At 49.0% G+C, this 15634-nt stretch overlaps 1 protein-coding gene across 1 annotated transcript; it reads left to right on the plus strand.

Annotated features, from left to right (window-relative positions):
- The first annotated feature begins 1199 nt into the window (after positions 1 to 1199).
- LOC103617479 (tubulin--tyrosine ligase) lies at positions 1200 to 15355 on the plus strand. Its single transcript, XM_017736943.1, has 7 exons — positions 1200 to 1210; positions 3171 to 3410; positions 5099 to 5331; positions 8434 to 8569; positions 8662 to 8931; positions 9830 to 9973; positions 12265 to 15355. The coding sequence occupies exons 1-7, from the start codon at positions 1200 to 1202 to the stop codon at positions 12380 to 12382; spliced, it is 1152 nt and encodes a 383-aa protein (XP_017592432.1). The 3' UTR covers positions 12383 to 15355.
- The last annotated feature ends 279 nt before the right edge of the window (positions 15356 to 15634 follow it).

The following is a 15634-nucleotide window of genomic DNA, read 5'->3' on the forward strand; positions in this document are numbered from 1 at the left end:
CCCTGCTGACGGCAGCCAGGCCTCGAAGGATCCCCTTCCCCAGCTCCCGGAGAGTGATTTCACCGGTGCTCCCCAAAACAACCCCGCCCAGCTTGAGGCCTGAGCTGTGGTGCAGCAGTGGGAGGGGCGGGGATGGGAAAGGGGCACCCGGAGACCCCCCTGTGACAAGTTTCAGACCTCAGGATCCCGGCTCCTCGTCCGGGTGGAGCCCCTGCTTCCCGGAGTGCCTTCCTTGCCCTGCGGCAGTGCCCTTGGGGCTGTTTGCACCACTGCAGGGGGCTTCCGACAAACAGCGTGCGCTTGTGGGGTCGCGGTGGTTCCAGTGTCATTCCCTGCCGGGTGCTGGGCAGGGACACTGCGGTGCTGAGCTTATGTGTTATGGGGGTGTTTCTGCTGTTTGACACAGGAGGCAGAACAGGACTGAGCCGGGCACGCTCAAACCTTCACTCCAGAGCTGAGGTTGGTGGGGATGTGCTTCTGCAGGGCTTGGTGAGGGTGATGGCACTAGTCCCTGCCTGGAGCAAGGTGTGGGTAATTCCAGAGGCCCTGTGTATGTAGGGCCCCATACACCCCCTGCCCTACCACCTTTTCCCCTGCTGCCTGGCCCCCACTGTCGCCCTGCCAACACGCAGGGTTCTGGGAGCTGCCCTGTGCAGGTTTGTCCCACGGCACAGCCTGTCCCATGGCACAGCCACCCTGGCCCTCTGCCCCGCTGGATGGTGCAGAGCCCAGGAGCAGGGAGGGAGAGTGCCCACAAGCAGGGGGAGCCGAGCCAGGCACTGGCAGTGTTGCAGGGTGTGGCGGGGAGCAGGGATGCACTGTCATCTCGGTCCTGGTTTCTTTCTTTCTGGGGTGATTTTGCAGCACTGCTTCTGGCTGGAGAAACATCAGAACAGGCCGAGCCCCCTCACTCCAGCAGCTCTGGTGCAGGATGGCTTTGCAGCCCCTTTCTTGCAGCAGAGACTCATCTCTGGCTGCTCTTTCAGATTTGCAAGTCACCAGCTCCAGCACCTCTCCCTTGTCTCCTCCACATTTGTGAGTGGAAAGTCCCCATCACATGGCAATGCCATCTGGTCACCTCCCAGCACTGGGGTGTCTGCAGCAGGCAGGGAAGCGCCAGGAGAGGCTCAGGCAGTGAGGATGCTCACATGGGCTGGCAGCAGGCACAGCAGGCAGACCTGTGCTTTAACATGCCGAGCATGCAGGACCTGTGAGCATCAGGCCTCACTGCAGAACGAGTGCAGTTCTTTGATGAACATGCACAGCACATCCAGCCATGGTGGTCTTGTGGCCATCTCTAACTAACCCCTTCCATCCTCCAAAAGTGTCCTGGGGTGATAGAAGGGCTTCACTGAGCCTTTCAGCATGTGTTGCCATGGGATGCCCAAAAACTCAAACCATTTCTCAGAGCCAAGACACATCTATAACCTGTGGAGAAGGGGCCATGCTTTGGCTCTGGCTTCTTTAAACCATCCTCCGATTGCAGGAACTGGTTGCCTGAAATCAGTAGATTCAGACCAAAAATAACATGGTTATTTTGGTACATTTTCCAAAAAGCTGTATCTTCTCTGGTTCGTCTTCCTGAGCAACTGTTGCATCAAAGCTGGCTTGGTTTTCCTAAGGGCTCTACTCAGTGGAAGCAGACATTAATTCGGGGAACTGTAGGGATTTGCATTACTTAGGGCCTAAGCTGGATCACGGAGAGAAGTGGGGACTCTCAGCATGCACCACTGTCTCTGCCTAGCTGCAGGGACCTCTGTAGCTCTCACTGATAACCTAATTCCTGGGGGATTGCACCCTTAAGATGTGTCTGGGTCCAGAAGAAAAGCAGTTTGTGCTGAGGGGATGGAAGGGAGGAAGAGGCTGCAGAGGCCTCATGTAGCAGGGGGTGCTGGACTCTATGCTGTGCTGGCCAGGAGAAGATTGCCACTTTGGTCAGTGCCTTGGCAGCTTTTTAATCCCACTAAATGCATGGCACAGACCTTACAACATGCCCCAGAAGTTTCCCTTCCTGCCTCGTGCTCCCTGTTTGCTGGCCACCCGACTCTACATTGCAGCCCACTGCTCCGTGGTGATGCTCAGGAAACCAGTGAGGATGTGTCTCCCCAGGATAAACTGGAAACAGAAGAAAATATGAGGGGTTTTATTATTTTCTTTTCAGAAAAAAAAAACCAAAGAACCTGGCCATGCTGGCTGCACATTGAAGTGCCTGAAGTTACAGATCTTTTCTGCAGGATGGTTTTCAGCTATCTTGTATTTAAAGATTTGTGAATAAAAGTGACCCAGGTCAGGGAAGTGACTTTCAGGCTGAAAATAGATATTCACTCTCTGTGATCTTGCAGCTGCCTGGTATTTAAGGTGATGTTTGCTCCAGGCCTTTTATCCCAGGCAAGCACCAAGGAGGATAAGTAAAACTCTGAATCCTTTTTCAGGATTCTGGTCCCTCCCAGAGAGCTTCAGCTGAGCACAAGTGTTTATGTAGTGTGAAAAGGTGAAGGCAGGAAGACTGTGGTGTGAAGTTCAGTGTTGGTAAGGAGGTACCCATCTGTTTAGCACTCTTTGTGGCACTGCTGAGGCCACAGTGGGATACTGGGGCCAGTTTGGGACTTCCCAGTGCAAGAAAGGCTTAAACACCCTGGAGTGACTATAGCAGGGGCCATCAGGATAGTCAAGGGGACACAGGTTGGCAGCCAAGCACTGGGACAAGGACTTAGCGAAGCAGTAGGATCTCCATCTTTAGAGATACTCAGACTTTGACTGAACAAGAGGTTGGACCAGAGATTCCCAGAGGTTCCTTCCCACCCCAGGTGTCCAATGGGTCTTGTTGCAAACTTCTAGAAAGAAGCAAGACTCCAAGTCTTTCAAGGTTTCCCAGTGTTTTGTGATACCAGGTCCAAGACGGAATCTTGCTGTACGTGACAAAGAAAAAGAAGCCCTTTGCTAAGCTGTGATCTTTGTGTCATGGTGTGTTTCCCTGCATCCTCCACTTGTATTTAAGAGTTACTGAAATCTTGGTTCTTAAAAACTTACACCAGCAGATGGAGAACGCTTCTGGGTGGTGCTGCCAGTTCCCAGTGTGAATTAGGAAAGAATTATTTTCCTTTGCAATATGGATGTGTCAGATTAAAAACAAATGGGTAACTACCTGGCTTTTTGTAACTGAATGAAAGAAACCACAGGAGCCAGTACCAGTTTACAGCCTGTTTCTGTAATGCAGGGCAAGGAACAAGCCTCCATTTTTTTTCCCCTACTGCACAGGTCCTTTGTACCAAGCAGCTGTTTTCCCTTTATTCACTGAGGAGTTTGTCTGACCTCTGTTTCCCCTTCTTAGGCCATGAACCTGGACTTGTGCAGCTGGTGAATTACTACAGGGGAGCAGACAAGCTGTGCCGCAAAGCATCTCTGGTGAAGTAAGAAATTCACTGAAATGTTAGATGGGCATGGCAGAAGCTTCTCTTCTAACCCTTGTCAAGTGCTGAACCTGTTTGGAGGGTATTTCACAGAGCAGCTGCCCTGGGAGTGTCCTAGCATGTGCTGCCTTCAGACTCCCGGGCTGGTCTCTAGAGCTGTTTGTGTGCACAAAGGCCTCTCTGTGACTTCAGGGGAAATGCCATTTCCACTGAGTTGTATCTACTTGAAACCACAGAGTGTATTGAATCAGATTGGAGCAAAGTCTAGAGGAAAAAGAAACCCAAACATAGCTGCTCTTTTTCATTGTAGACATTTAATTAAAACCTTCTCCTTTTATTCTCTATTTCATAGAGAGAAGAGACACTAATGTGCCTTTAGCTAATCAGATTTGTTGGTCAAACAAATGCTTGGAGACATCTCCAGGAAGAGCTCTGGGAGTTATTTCTGCATGACCTGCCATGCCAGGATCTCCTGAGGAAATGTGGATGAACTTTCATTGTAAATAACCCTCGTCCCTGTGCAAACTCTGCTCCCACTAGAATATCTTCATGTCAGAGCTCTTGGTCTCCTTCAGCAATTTGATTGCCCATTAGAGTCTGTGCTGCCTCTCACTGATGCAGTCCTGCAGACAGCATGTGCTGATCCAAGGCCTCTCCTCCCCCTGCAAAGAGCCTCTTCCCAATTGCTTTCCTGGCGGTGGTGATGGTGTTTGTCAGAAAGTGGAGGAGTATTTTTAAACAAGCACTTACAGAGCTCCTCAGCTGGATTTCTCTTTAGCCTGTTACCTAGAGTGCTAAAAGCACTTGCACACCTGTTTTTATACCCTGCAGCTTGGCTGAGCTTTCTAACTGAAGGGTCAACCGCACATCAAACTACTTAGGAACCCAGAGGACAACAAATGACATTCCCCAGAGCTCCCAGAGTGCCACTGACTCACTGCCACCTCAGCAGAGAGGCACAAATGCACAGAAAGAGTCGGCACCTCATGAACTCTACTTCTGGCCTTAAGCAAAGCACGGGCATTTGGAGAGGCAGGCAGCTCCCTTGGCTCTGAAAGAAAACAGGCCTGCGCTCTGCTAACAGGAATTTGCTGGCATCTCCACACATTACTGGTAGGAGAGATGTGCCAGAGGGATCCCAGACACCTTGGGATGTGAAACATGTAGCTGTTTGTGGGTTCCCAGTGGTCTTCATACACAACTGGGACATTCCCAGTGGGAATGGGATCAAGGGCTAAGCACCAGCACAGAGCATTACTGCTCTGGCTTTCCTTTTGCCAGTCATGATCACAGCATCCTTCCTGCCCCAAGCCGTGTCAGCAAACACCCCTCCTCAATTCCCTTGTGCAGAGATGATGCAGGGAATGCACCACAAGCTCTAGTTGCATGAAAACATCTCGGCTGTTAGTTTCATGATATCCATGCTATCAATAAAATGTTCAATGAAAGCATGCAGGTTCTGGTTCAAGGAGTAGTGCTTCGCTGTGGGCTGGGGTTGCCGTGATATCTTTAGGGAAACCCTAATTTCAGGGGTCTAAGGAAAATAGGATAGTTTAGCACAGACTATCTGTAAGCTGCCATTCATCATTGAGCAAAAGAGCCCAGTTAATGATGCCCTTTCCTTACTAAACAATCCCCGTGCAGGTGGGGACACTCTGGAGATTAACAGCCTCTCTCTCTTTACCCAGGCTAATCAAGACAAGCCCTGAGCTATCGGAGTCCTGCACGTGGTTCCCTGAGTCATATGTGATTTACCCAACAAACCTGAAGACCCCCGTGGCTCCAGCACAGAATGGAATTCACCATCTCATAAACAACTCAAGGACGGATGAGCGGGAAGTGTTCCTGGCAGCTTACAACAGGCGGCGGGAAGGCAAAGAAGGCAACGTGTGGATCGCCAAGTCTTCAGCTGGTGCCAAAGGTTCATTCTCCAGCATCAGGAGCTATTTCTCTTTATTCCTCATTCTTTACATGATCCATAGAGTCCCAGGGTTTGGCTGAGCCAAGCTGGTCTGTCTGTAAAGGGCTTCACCCGCCAACTGCATGCCAGTCAAGCCAGCACGGGGTTCCCGACAAGCAGTGTGGTGTGCACGTGCTACCTAGAACATGCATGGCAGTGAAAGGGCCTGAGCTCCTCTACACATGCACCTCAAAATGTGGGAAAGTGCTGCAGGAAGAAGGCAGCAGGGACCAGTAAGTGAGGGGAATGTGGAGAGCAGGTTAGAGGGAGTAGAACAGGATATAAGGAGGCGGTCAACAGGCAGGACAGCAACCTTCAAGGGCAAGGAGCCCAACTCCCCATGCTGCAGCTAAGCTTGCCTTCTCCTGGGTGGAAATCCTGCTTGTCTTTCAACCAGACTCAGATGCCTGGTGCCAGTGGCCTGCCCATGGTCACACCGAGAGACTGGCTGAGCAGCCACGAGCTCAGTGCATCAAAATTGCAGTCAAACCTCAGGGGAGTGTACCAGAGCAAAGACCAGCGATGCAGTGTCTGTCTGTCCATTTAATCTGAATAGGACAATAGATACCCAAGTGGTAATATGTTCTTCCTTGTTCCAGGATCATTCCATCACTCACTTTACAGAAGTAATGAGCTATGAGATAGCTGGACACAGCTATAGAGGCAGTGCTTTGATAACTGTGTGCTCTCTGTCAGTTACGGTGTTACCATGGGCACATTATGAGAATGGTGGTATTTAAAAACTTACCTTGCCATGTGTGCAGCAGAGCCCAGCCTGAGGAAGGACCTGGTCTTTTCAAAGGGAACAAGTCCACATGTATTACTCATATTTTCAGAGTCACTTTGGATACAGTCTTGCAAAAAGAGAATGTGAAAGCCAGAACTGGTTGCAGGGAGGCTGTGCGATAAAACTGTCCTTCACACTGGCTTCTCTCTCTGTTCTGCTCTCTTGGCTGAGTCACCAAGAAGTATTGGAAGAGTATTTTCATCAGGAACAAAGGACAGATGAGTCCTTTTGTTATGCCAGTTTGGGAATGTGTTTCTGTGTGGTAAACTGGCAAAAAACCCATCTGGGCATTTGAAAAGGCAGTTGCTGTGGTCTGCTCCAGGCTGAGGAGGTTCAGACTCTTCAGATACTTTATGCAAGTGTGATCTCATCTTTTCTGCACTAAAGCAGAGTGGCCTTTTGTATTCATCAGTGTGCTGCTGCAAATTGAAGTGGAAAGCAGAGTCTCATGGTAATATCTTCTAGAGGGAAGTTTTACATGTCTGGGGATTACTTCTGATGAAGAAAGCTTGTTGGTGCTAATTACCAAGAAATATACAGCTCAGGCACAGCCCCTGTCTTGGGACAGGTCTAAGAGAGGCTTGGTTATCCATCAGTAACAGGAAATTTAAAGGTTTTGGATGCCCTGACTCAAACGTTTTAAGAGTTTGCAACTGTGGCTGGAGGTTTTGGTGTTTTCTTTGAGAGCAGGGACAGCTGCCCCACATAAGCTGCTTTGCTGCCTCACTGGGTTGCTGCCTGGGTGCCCAGTTAGACTGACCCTCCCCTTGGTTTGCCATCTGTCCAGTGTGGAATTGGTGCCTGCTGATCTCCCCACTGCAGAGGCTTTACTGCCTTAGGGATGTTGTTTCCCTCCTTCCCCCAGGACACAGCCTGAAGCTGTGCCAGTGCAAGGTTCTGCCTTGCTCCGCTCTGATCAGGAGACTAAAAAATCTTGCCCCCTGCATAGAGCATGGGTGAGAAAAAGACCTTGAGGACAGACTTCCTGTCAGTGGAGGCTACTGGGATGAATGGGAGGTCAGTAGGGCTGGAAAGCTGAGCAGAGAATGGAGCAGTGGGAGTTCCTGCAGGGCCGTGCTGGCAGCGACCTTCAGAAGTCATAGCTAGGAGCATTTTTCATGGGATGGTCCTGTCAAACTCTGCCTGTGCTCCAAACCTCTATTATCCCTTCAGTTCCCACTCGAAGAGTGGGGTTTTTTTGCACAGTCTTTTCTCAAAAACATTCAGCACAAAATTAAGACTTAAGTCATCAAGTTTGGTCCAAAAAGTTAACGAGTGCCTCAACAAGGCGCATAGTGCCAGAGGAGTGTTTGATAACTCTACCTGAGCTGGCTTATCCCTCATGGCACCATGCCATTCCTTTATGAAATCCCAGAAGGAAAATGGTCTCTCTTCAGTGCTCTGCAACAGAATTTTCCTATTGGGACTCTTGCAAGAAATGAACAGTGACAGCTTCAGCCAAAATGTGGGAGTATTTAAAAGGCGCAGTTCATTTTTTTAATGAAGAGCTTCCACAGCAGGATCACTGACTACATGGATGAACAATTTAAAATAGTACTTTTCCTTATTCAGCAATGATTTTAATAATAACATAAATGAACTCAGTGAGCAGGGCAACACTGCACAAGTGTGCATGTGTGACTGCCTCTGGCAGCCAGAGAAGCCAGACAGGGAAAGAAAGTCTTGAGTCTAGGTTAAAAAAACCCACAAACTTTCCTCCCCAGATAAAAAAGAAAGGCAAAAATCTTTACAGAAAATGTGCCAACCCCCCTGTTCTCTATAAACTGCTGAAAACCACGGAAAAACAAAACCAAATTCATCAAGTGCCACATAAAAACACCACCACACTTTCCTACTCCTGCCAAGCTAGATAGGAAGAAATAAAAGACATAAAAGAAAACAAAATGCCCTCAAACCAAGCAGCTGCCTCACTGCTTGCCCAGGTCTCTGTCTGCTGTGCATCTCCTCACACCTCAGCAGCCACCCCCCTACAGATGTGCCCTGGGCAGGCCGTGCCATATCAGATCCCCTTGATTCCCATTTGCATTAGGCCTGGTTTCTGGGGAGCCAAAGAGCCGTGGCATGGTAAGAAAGAGATGCCTCCACAGATTCGTTCCCACAGAGTGAATGTGACATTGCTTAGGCCAACCCTGGGGCCATAGGCTCTTGCATGTTGCTTTTTGGGCTGATGAGCCACAGTCCACTTGGGGCCTGAAAAACTCCAACAAAGGTGGAAGGATCCTCTACATAATTTTGTCTTCAACTTTCTGTGCCAGGGGAAGGGATCCTGATTTCTTCGGAGGCTGCAGAGCTCCTGGACTTCATCGATGAGCAGGGACAAGTGCATGTGATTCAGAAATACCTGGAGAATCCTCTACTTTTAGAGCCAGGGCATCGCAAGTTTGACATCAGGTAACCCTTTCTGCCTTTGCAATACCAGGTTTCTTTTTATTGCTGTTTCTTTTTGAGCCACTGAGACTAGAGTTTGTTCTCCTGTCCCCCAGGAGCTGGGTTCTCGTGGATCATCAATATAATATCTACCTCTACAGAGAGGGTGTCCTGCGGACCTCTTCCGAACCGTATAACAGTGCTAATTTCCAGGACAAAACCTGCCACTTGACCAATCACTGCATTCAGAAGGAATATTCCAAAAACTACGGGCGGTATGAGGAAGGGAATGAAATGTTCTTCGAGGAGTTCAACCAGTATCTGATGGATGCCCTGAACACAACTCTTGAGAATAGCATCTTACTGCAAATCAAACACATAATAAGGTAGCCAGCTGCCTGCTGCCAAGGAGAACATAACCCTTCAGGGACAGGGATTGTGTGTGGACACAGCTGGGGAAGCAGGCAGACCAAGAAGGGAAGGGTTTCAATTGCATAAATTTAAGATAAGGCCATAAATACGCCCATGTCACTGCTCAATGAAAAGGCACCTCCGTGAGTGCAGTTGCTCCAATGGTATGTGTCCACGTCTCTGTGTTTTGCCAGCTGTGGCTGGAGAAGGATGGAATGAAAAGGGAAGAGAGCAGGTCAAAAGACAGGGCTGGGAGAGGTTGAGATTAAAAAAAGGGGCTACAGGGGAAGTAAAGCTGGACTCAAGTCTGGACTCTGGATGCTTCTTCGCCCACCATCAGCAAGCAGCAGCACATGGCTTTTGCCTAGGTCATCTTACTCAGTCCACACGGAGCCAGTTCCCTCCTGGGCATAGAAAGTGCCTGGAGAGAGGTCTTGGTGCTGCAGAGATTCCAGGTCTTGACAAAGCAGTCCTTCCTGAAGGAACTTGCTTTGCAAGTACCCCATTGCTGTTGATTGCACTAAAAAGACATGGCATAACCTTTGAGGGACCTGGAGGCAAATGAACATGCAGTGGCAATTCCCTGGGGACCTGCTGCAGCCCTCTGTGGCATTGCATATCGTGTTTTTCAGCTTGCCTGGCCCAGTAGTGAGGGAGGATGCTGCTCTCCAGCTCTTTGTGAGTAAACTCAGGGGTGTCCCCACGTGGATTTACGTGGTCATGGGATCTCACTTGCACAGACCTGGTTACCATGGCATGTGTTGGACATAACTTGTAATTTGGGGCAGTTCCAGGGCAGCCCCTGTCACTTAACTGTGCAATGCATGTGTCCACAGCAGCCTTAACCCTGAGTTTCTGCTTTTCCCTTCACAGAAGCTGCCTTATGTGTATAGAGCCTGCAATCAGCACGAAGCATCTTCACTACCAGAGCTTCCAGCTCTTTGGCTTCGACTTCATGGTGGATGAGGAGCTGAAGGTCTGGCTAATAGAAGTCAACGGGGCCCCAGCATGTGCCCAGTGAGTAAATCAGCTTCTGGAATACCCTTGTGATGCTACCATTCACATGTGTCACCCAAAATGTGGCTATGTCCCAGCTCCAAGTGAAAAAGGTGAAAGAAAGTGAATGGCAAGGGAGTTTTTCAGGCTAACACTGGACACTGCTCCAAGTGCCAGTTTGGGTTCTTTGCTCCTGTCTCAGTGTTTGGTATCCCCCAGCTTCTTTCCCACATGAGATGGGGCACTAACCTGGGTTTTTAACAAATGGGTTTGAATACAACTTGGGTCATTTTTATTACTCTTGGGTTGAAGTTATGTTTGCAGATTCAATGCTTTGGGAGTCAGATTGTTTCTCAGTCTCTCCTGTGGAGCCACTGGTGGCTGCTCTTTGTATGAACACGTGTTAAATGAGTAGGTAGCATTAAGGGCAGCAGCTGGAAGTGAGTGACTAAATTTGCAGGCAGTAGGACCCCAGTGCCCACTGTGGATGCTGCAGATGTTACCAAATCTCTGAAAACTGGAATAAAGACTCCTTAACACCAATTTAGTGTTAAGAAGGGCATCATTTATTCAGGTCACACGAGGGATAACTCCTGACCTTATGTGCTCACGTGATTTTACAAGTGGGTTGCTTATATACAGTCACTACATACGTATTACAATTTGCCCATTACCAAAAAACCCTCCCCAGGTTCCCAGATTCAGTCCTTGTTTTGGCTGTGCCTGCATTCCTGAGCCAGATGTCTTCTTATCTTCCAGCCGTCCTTGGTGGAAAAGCAGATTTTGCATGCTTTGTTTCTCTGCTAAGAGTTCAGAGGCACAGTAAAAATTGAATTAACCCTTTTGGTATCGCAGAGGTTGGATTATAGCTTCTTCCAGCAGCCACAGGGAAGCTGGAACAGCCAAACAGCCCTGGCCATGAACATCTCTGTGTAGGCACAGTGGGAGGTGCTGTATTACATGATTGAGACGACTGCAGGAGACCAGACATTTTTGCTAAGTGAGCATCTGTATCATATTAAAAAAAACCCCAGCAAAACAGAACAGGCCATACACCACTGCATTAGAATTTGATCAGATTAGATTTGATTAAATTAGATTAAATCATCACTAGCAGGAGACAAAAAATGCAGGTCAAACCTACCAGGCAGCCTGTTCAGCAGCCTTTTCAGGGCTACAGCTTGGGGAGCTTTCTGTGTCCAGGATGCCCTGTTCACAGTGTGCATCAGGGTGCAATACTGCCTTGCACCTCCCTGTGTTGCTGTATGGGTAGAATTTGGCTGTTCCTGGATTTGGATTGCAGCAGTGCCCTGTTTGTTTTGTGCCTCTTGGAAGAGCAAGGGCTTTGTTGGGCACTTGGAAGATTGAAAGCAGCTGAGGTAGATTTTGGCTATTTGTGACTTCTCCTGTTCAGGGTTACTCTAATTTATAGCACTCGTATCACGCAGCTTCCATTTAAAGAGGGAAAAAAAATGGCTGCTGAAAGCAATAACATTCCCAGGAGCTGAAAAAACACCTTACTGTCACATAGCCCCAGTGCCATGGAGTAAAAGACATTGTTAATCCTGGGAAAAACACCTGTGGTACTAAATATGTCCCAGATGCCAGCGCATTCAGGGAGGTTACACGTGTATTTCCTCCAGCAGAAAATGAAGCTGTTGTTAACTCATCTCAAACACCTTGTCTCTCTTCTCCCTAATCCTGCTGTGCACGAGCTGTGCCATGGTGAAACACATCCCACATGTCTGAGGGTCCTGTGAAGCCCCTGTGCCTGGTCACAAGCTGATGTGTACAGCTGCACCCCAGCACATTTCATCAAACCAGGAATGCATCAGAGCAGCCATTCCCTTGTGAACAGGGGCACATTCCCTTGTGAACAGGGTCTGGTGCACATTCCCTTGTGAACAGGGTCTGGTGCAGTAAATCCTAACTCCCTGAGTTGGAAGACTGGTACAGGGAGCCCTGAGATGTTTTCTGCCCCTGTGCATCTTGTGGAGACTCAAGTCTGGGGCCTGAGGGTGTGGAGCCTCTGCTCAGAAGCCTGACCTGACTGTAAACATAGATAATGGGTTTTGTGGTCCTTTGTGAATATTGGGAATTATCACCATGGAAAAAGAAGATAGTTTTTGGTGTAAACAGGCAGGAGGTGGAATAGATACTGCTCTCCTCCTGTTTGCCACCCTGAAACTCCTTGTAATGGGAATAGGATCTTGTAGATCCTGCTGGGAAAATGCATTCCTACATAAAAATTGGCCGGGGGTCTGCTGGTTTGTCCTGCCTGGGTATCTGATTCTCTCTCTCTCATCTCTTAGGAAGCTGTATGCAGAGCTCTGCCAAGGAATTGTGGATGTAGCCATCTCCAGCGTTTTCCCTCTCAACGACACTGGGCAGAAGATGAGCCAGTCATCATCGATCTTCATCAAGCTGTGATGACAACACAACTGCCACTGCTGTGAACAGGGACAGACTGCACCCCCCGGGTCAGCACAGTTTGGTGGCTTATCTCAGTAACATGCCAAAAAGTGATAGAGACAGGCTTCATATTTTCTGGGAGACCACAGGGAAAAACAACAAAACAGGCATCCTCACAGAGCTGCGATGAGCCAGAGCTGCTCAGATAACTCTGCCTGCATTCACCAAAATCCACTTTAGAAACAGCTCCTGTGACTTTGATACCTGAAACAAATCTCTCTGGGAGAACAACAAAACAACCTTAATATGAAACCCCAGCAGGGATACTGTAATGCTGGATTAGCTCCTCCTTTTCTATAGAGATAACATTGGGTTTTTTAAGGGAATCGAGTGAAGAGAACGATGGAGTTGTCCTCCTCCCGCTGTGTTTATTCTTTCCTCACCTACTGCATCATTAGTGCCTTAGCTTGGCTCCAAATAGGTGACTCCTTTCTGTTGTTCCTGCTCTGTTACATAGAAAGGAGCAAGCTCTCTGGCATCGCAGGGTGCCTAAAACCGGGAACACCAAGAAGTCAGTTTCCTTAGGTTATTTTCCAAGTTGGTGGGCTGAACACCCAGGCAGTGGCTGGCAAAAGGGTGCTGAACTGCAGGTGGTGAATTAACCCAAGCAAGGAAGGTGATTTTCTTTATTTATAGCTATCCCTTTTCGTATTGAGATTTGAATCAATGTCTGTCCCAGTCTGAGGCAGTTGGATTCTGCTTAAAAGAGGTAGAGACACCCCCTCGGAGCTCACCGGCAGGCTGTAGGATTTCCAGCATCACTTTGTGCTGAGTGTTTCAAGTAGCAGAAACCTGATCCCAGTTTCTTCTGAGGCACTGCAGTGAATTTAGGCTCTTCTCTCAGCTTTCACCTTCATATTTTACTTGAGGCTTGAACCTGAAACCTTTCTACCCAAATCCCATTTGATCCAGCCAGTTTTACTCTCCTCCGTCTGACAAATACTGCAATCTTCTGCACTGAACACAGTCCACAACTTGATCTTAGCTAGGGGGAAGGTGGGTGAGGTTTTGTAGACCAGGAGAGAGATTCCTGTTTGCCACACATCTGGGAAATCAGGTGCTTTGGGGGGAAGGAGAGGTTAAATTCCTTGAGGTCTCTGAATTTCAGAGCTAACGTCTGCTGCAAGTATAACCTAAATCCCTGTCATGTTTCCTACCTTGTGAAGTGTATCTGAATTTCCAGTGTGAGCCCAGCACATCCCTCTGGCAGGGAGAGATGGTCATGGAAAGAAACTGGTTCCTGTTCCCTGTAACTAACAAACAAGAAGACATTGTGGAGATTACAAGCTGCCTGTATGTAATGGGAAGTGAATTAAGCAATGGAATTTCTGCCTTCCTCAGAAGAACCTAGCACTTTGGCGTACTCACCTCTGCTTGTGATGGAGGTTTCAGAGTTCTTCATGCAGCAAACAATCCTAACAGGAAGGTCTGGGTGATAAGCAGGGAGAAGGGTGTGGGGGGAAGGACTGGTTGTGTTTTCTAACCTTATGATAGCACAGAGGTGTCAGAATTTCACTGCAGTCCAGGTAAAGTGTGGTGGTAACACACCAAGGTAAAATGTGGGCTGTTTAGAGTTGTTACTCAGCTTGCAAAGTTCATCACATCTCTCCACTGACATTTTCATGTTAGCTTAGGTGAGCTTAAAAACCGCACCTTTTTTGCCCAGCAGTGGGAAGATCTCAGAGCAATTGCTCTCATCCAGGATGTGTCTGAGATCACAGCTGGGCTCTCATAAGCTCCGAGGCAGACGAGAACAGAAGATTTTCCCCATCACAGTGAATTGAGAAACGCTCGTTTTCTGGGGTGCTAGACCCATCCTTCTCCTCAAAAGGGAAATTTAGATAATGCTTGGTGGTAGAGCCACAACCACAGACGATGCAGCTATTCATACCCTGCCTTTCCAGCTGGGCTTGGGGGAGGTAGTGTTTCAGGGACACTTTAATCCTCTGCTGAATTTTTCAGGAATAAGCAACATCCTCTGGAGGAAAATGTGTAATTTCCACCTTCTCTCAAAGTGCCCCTCAAAGTAAAGCACAGAAGGTAAATGATAAAGGACAGAGAGCACGGTGCCTAAAGTTTTGCCCAAAATATTAGCTATGAGGTGGAGTAGAGGATGTGTGTGTGGCTGAGGCCTGGGCATTGCAGCCATGGGTGCACCTTGCAAGTGATGCTCACAAGCCCCTGTGAGACTTTTGGTTGTTTCTTTTTTTAGGAATATACAACAATAAATGTTTTCTAGTTTATTTCAGCTAAAAGGTCAATAGAAAAGGTCTTACTCTCTTTCCTGAGCTTTCACCCAGGATACTGCTGGGTTTCTAGAAGACACCTACCATATTGCAGAATGTCTCTAGTCTTAGTTGTATCCCTTCATGTCATCCATGAAGAATTTCTGGCCCAGGTGTTCTGGCTGCGTTGTCCAGCAGGGTCTGGTCCCACTGGACTCTGGGTTTCAGGTAACTCCCACGTGGCTTGTTCCATACAAGTTAGTCATGTTGTGCTTCTGCTGAAATCTGGTGGCTGCCCACAGTCCATGGAGAATGCCGGAGAAGTCTTAAGAAAGGCTCAAACCCTGGTTTCATCCAGGTGACTGTGACCAGTGCCCTTCAGGACTGCTTGCATGTCCCTGCTCCCAGCATTTCTTGTTCTACACGGGCAGCTCTCTCCCAGGAGAGCAACTCTGTGCCGTTCATAACCATGCTCCATGACAGCGTCTGCTGTGGCAGCCCTTGGGAAACCCTGGTGTTGGGAGGATGTGGGGTGCACGGGGCACTGGCCGGCTGGCTGCCCGTCGGGCTCGGGGTCGTGTGCCCAGCTGCTCTCACGTCAGCATGTGCATGTGGGGCTGCCGAATGCCTGAGCTCCCGGCTCTCCGGTGAGCTCACATCTATCCACATCTCTCCTAAACCATCATTAAAACATGCAAACCCCCCAGCCTGTGGTGTTTCCTTGGCGCAGCGGGTCCCTGGGGTGCCAAGTCCCCAGGGAACGCTTCTCGTGGGTGCCTGTGGTGCGTTCCCCCTCTCTCACCGTGCGGGACCCCGGGAATGGCCTCGCCCCCTGGGCTGTCCTGGCACTGGTGGGAGCTGTGGAATAGCGGGGTTGTTCGGGATTCCAGGCGTGCGGAAGTGGCAGAGAGTGATGGGGCTGGGGGGGGGTTCAGGCTCCTGTTCTTGGGGCGCACGTGGCTGGGCGGGGGGAGGGAGGAACACG

This window comes from Corvus brachyrhynchos, unplaced genomic scaffold (genome assembly GCF_000691975.1).
Source record: "Corvus brachyrhynchos isolate BGI_N302 unplaced genomic scaffold, ASM69197v1 scaffold806, whole genome shotgun sequence".
Classification (NCBI taxonomy): domain Eukaryota; kingdom Metazoa; phylum Chordata; class Aves; order Passeriformes; family Corvidae; genus Corvus; species Corvus brachyrhynchos.

Bases quoted from the DNA above. Each gene is read 5' to 3' on its own strand.
- LOC103617479 (XM_017736943.1), top strand. The intron at 8,570-8,661 runs GTAACCCTTTCT...CCTGTCCCCCAG, and splicing joins CATCGCAAGTTTGACATCAG to GAGCTGGGTTCTCGTGGATC. The intron at 9,974-12,264 runs GTGAGTAAATCA...CTCATCTCTTAG, and splicing joins GGGGCCCCAGCATGTGCCCA to GAAGCTGTATGCAGAGCTCT.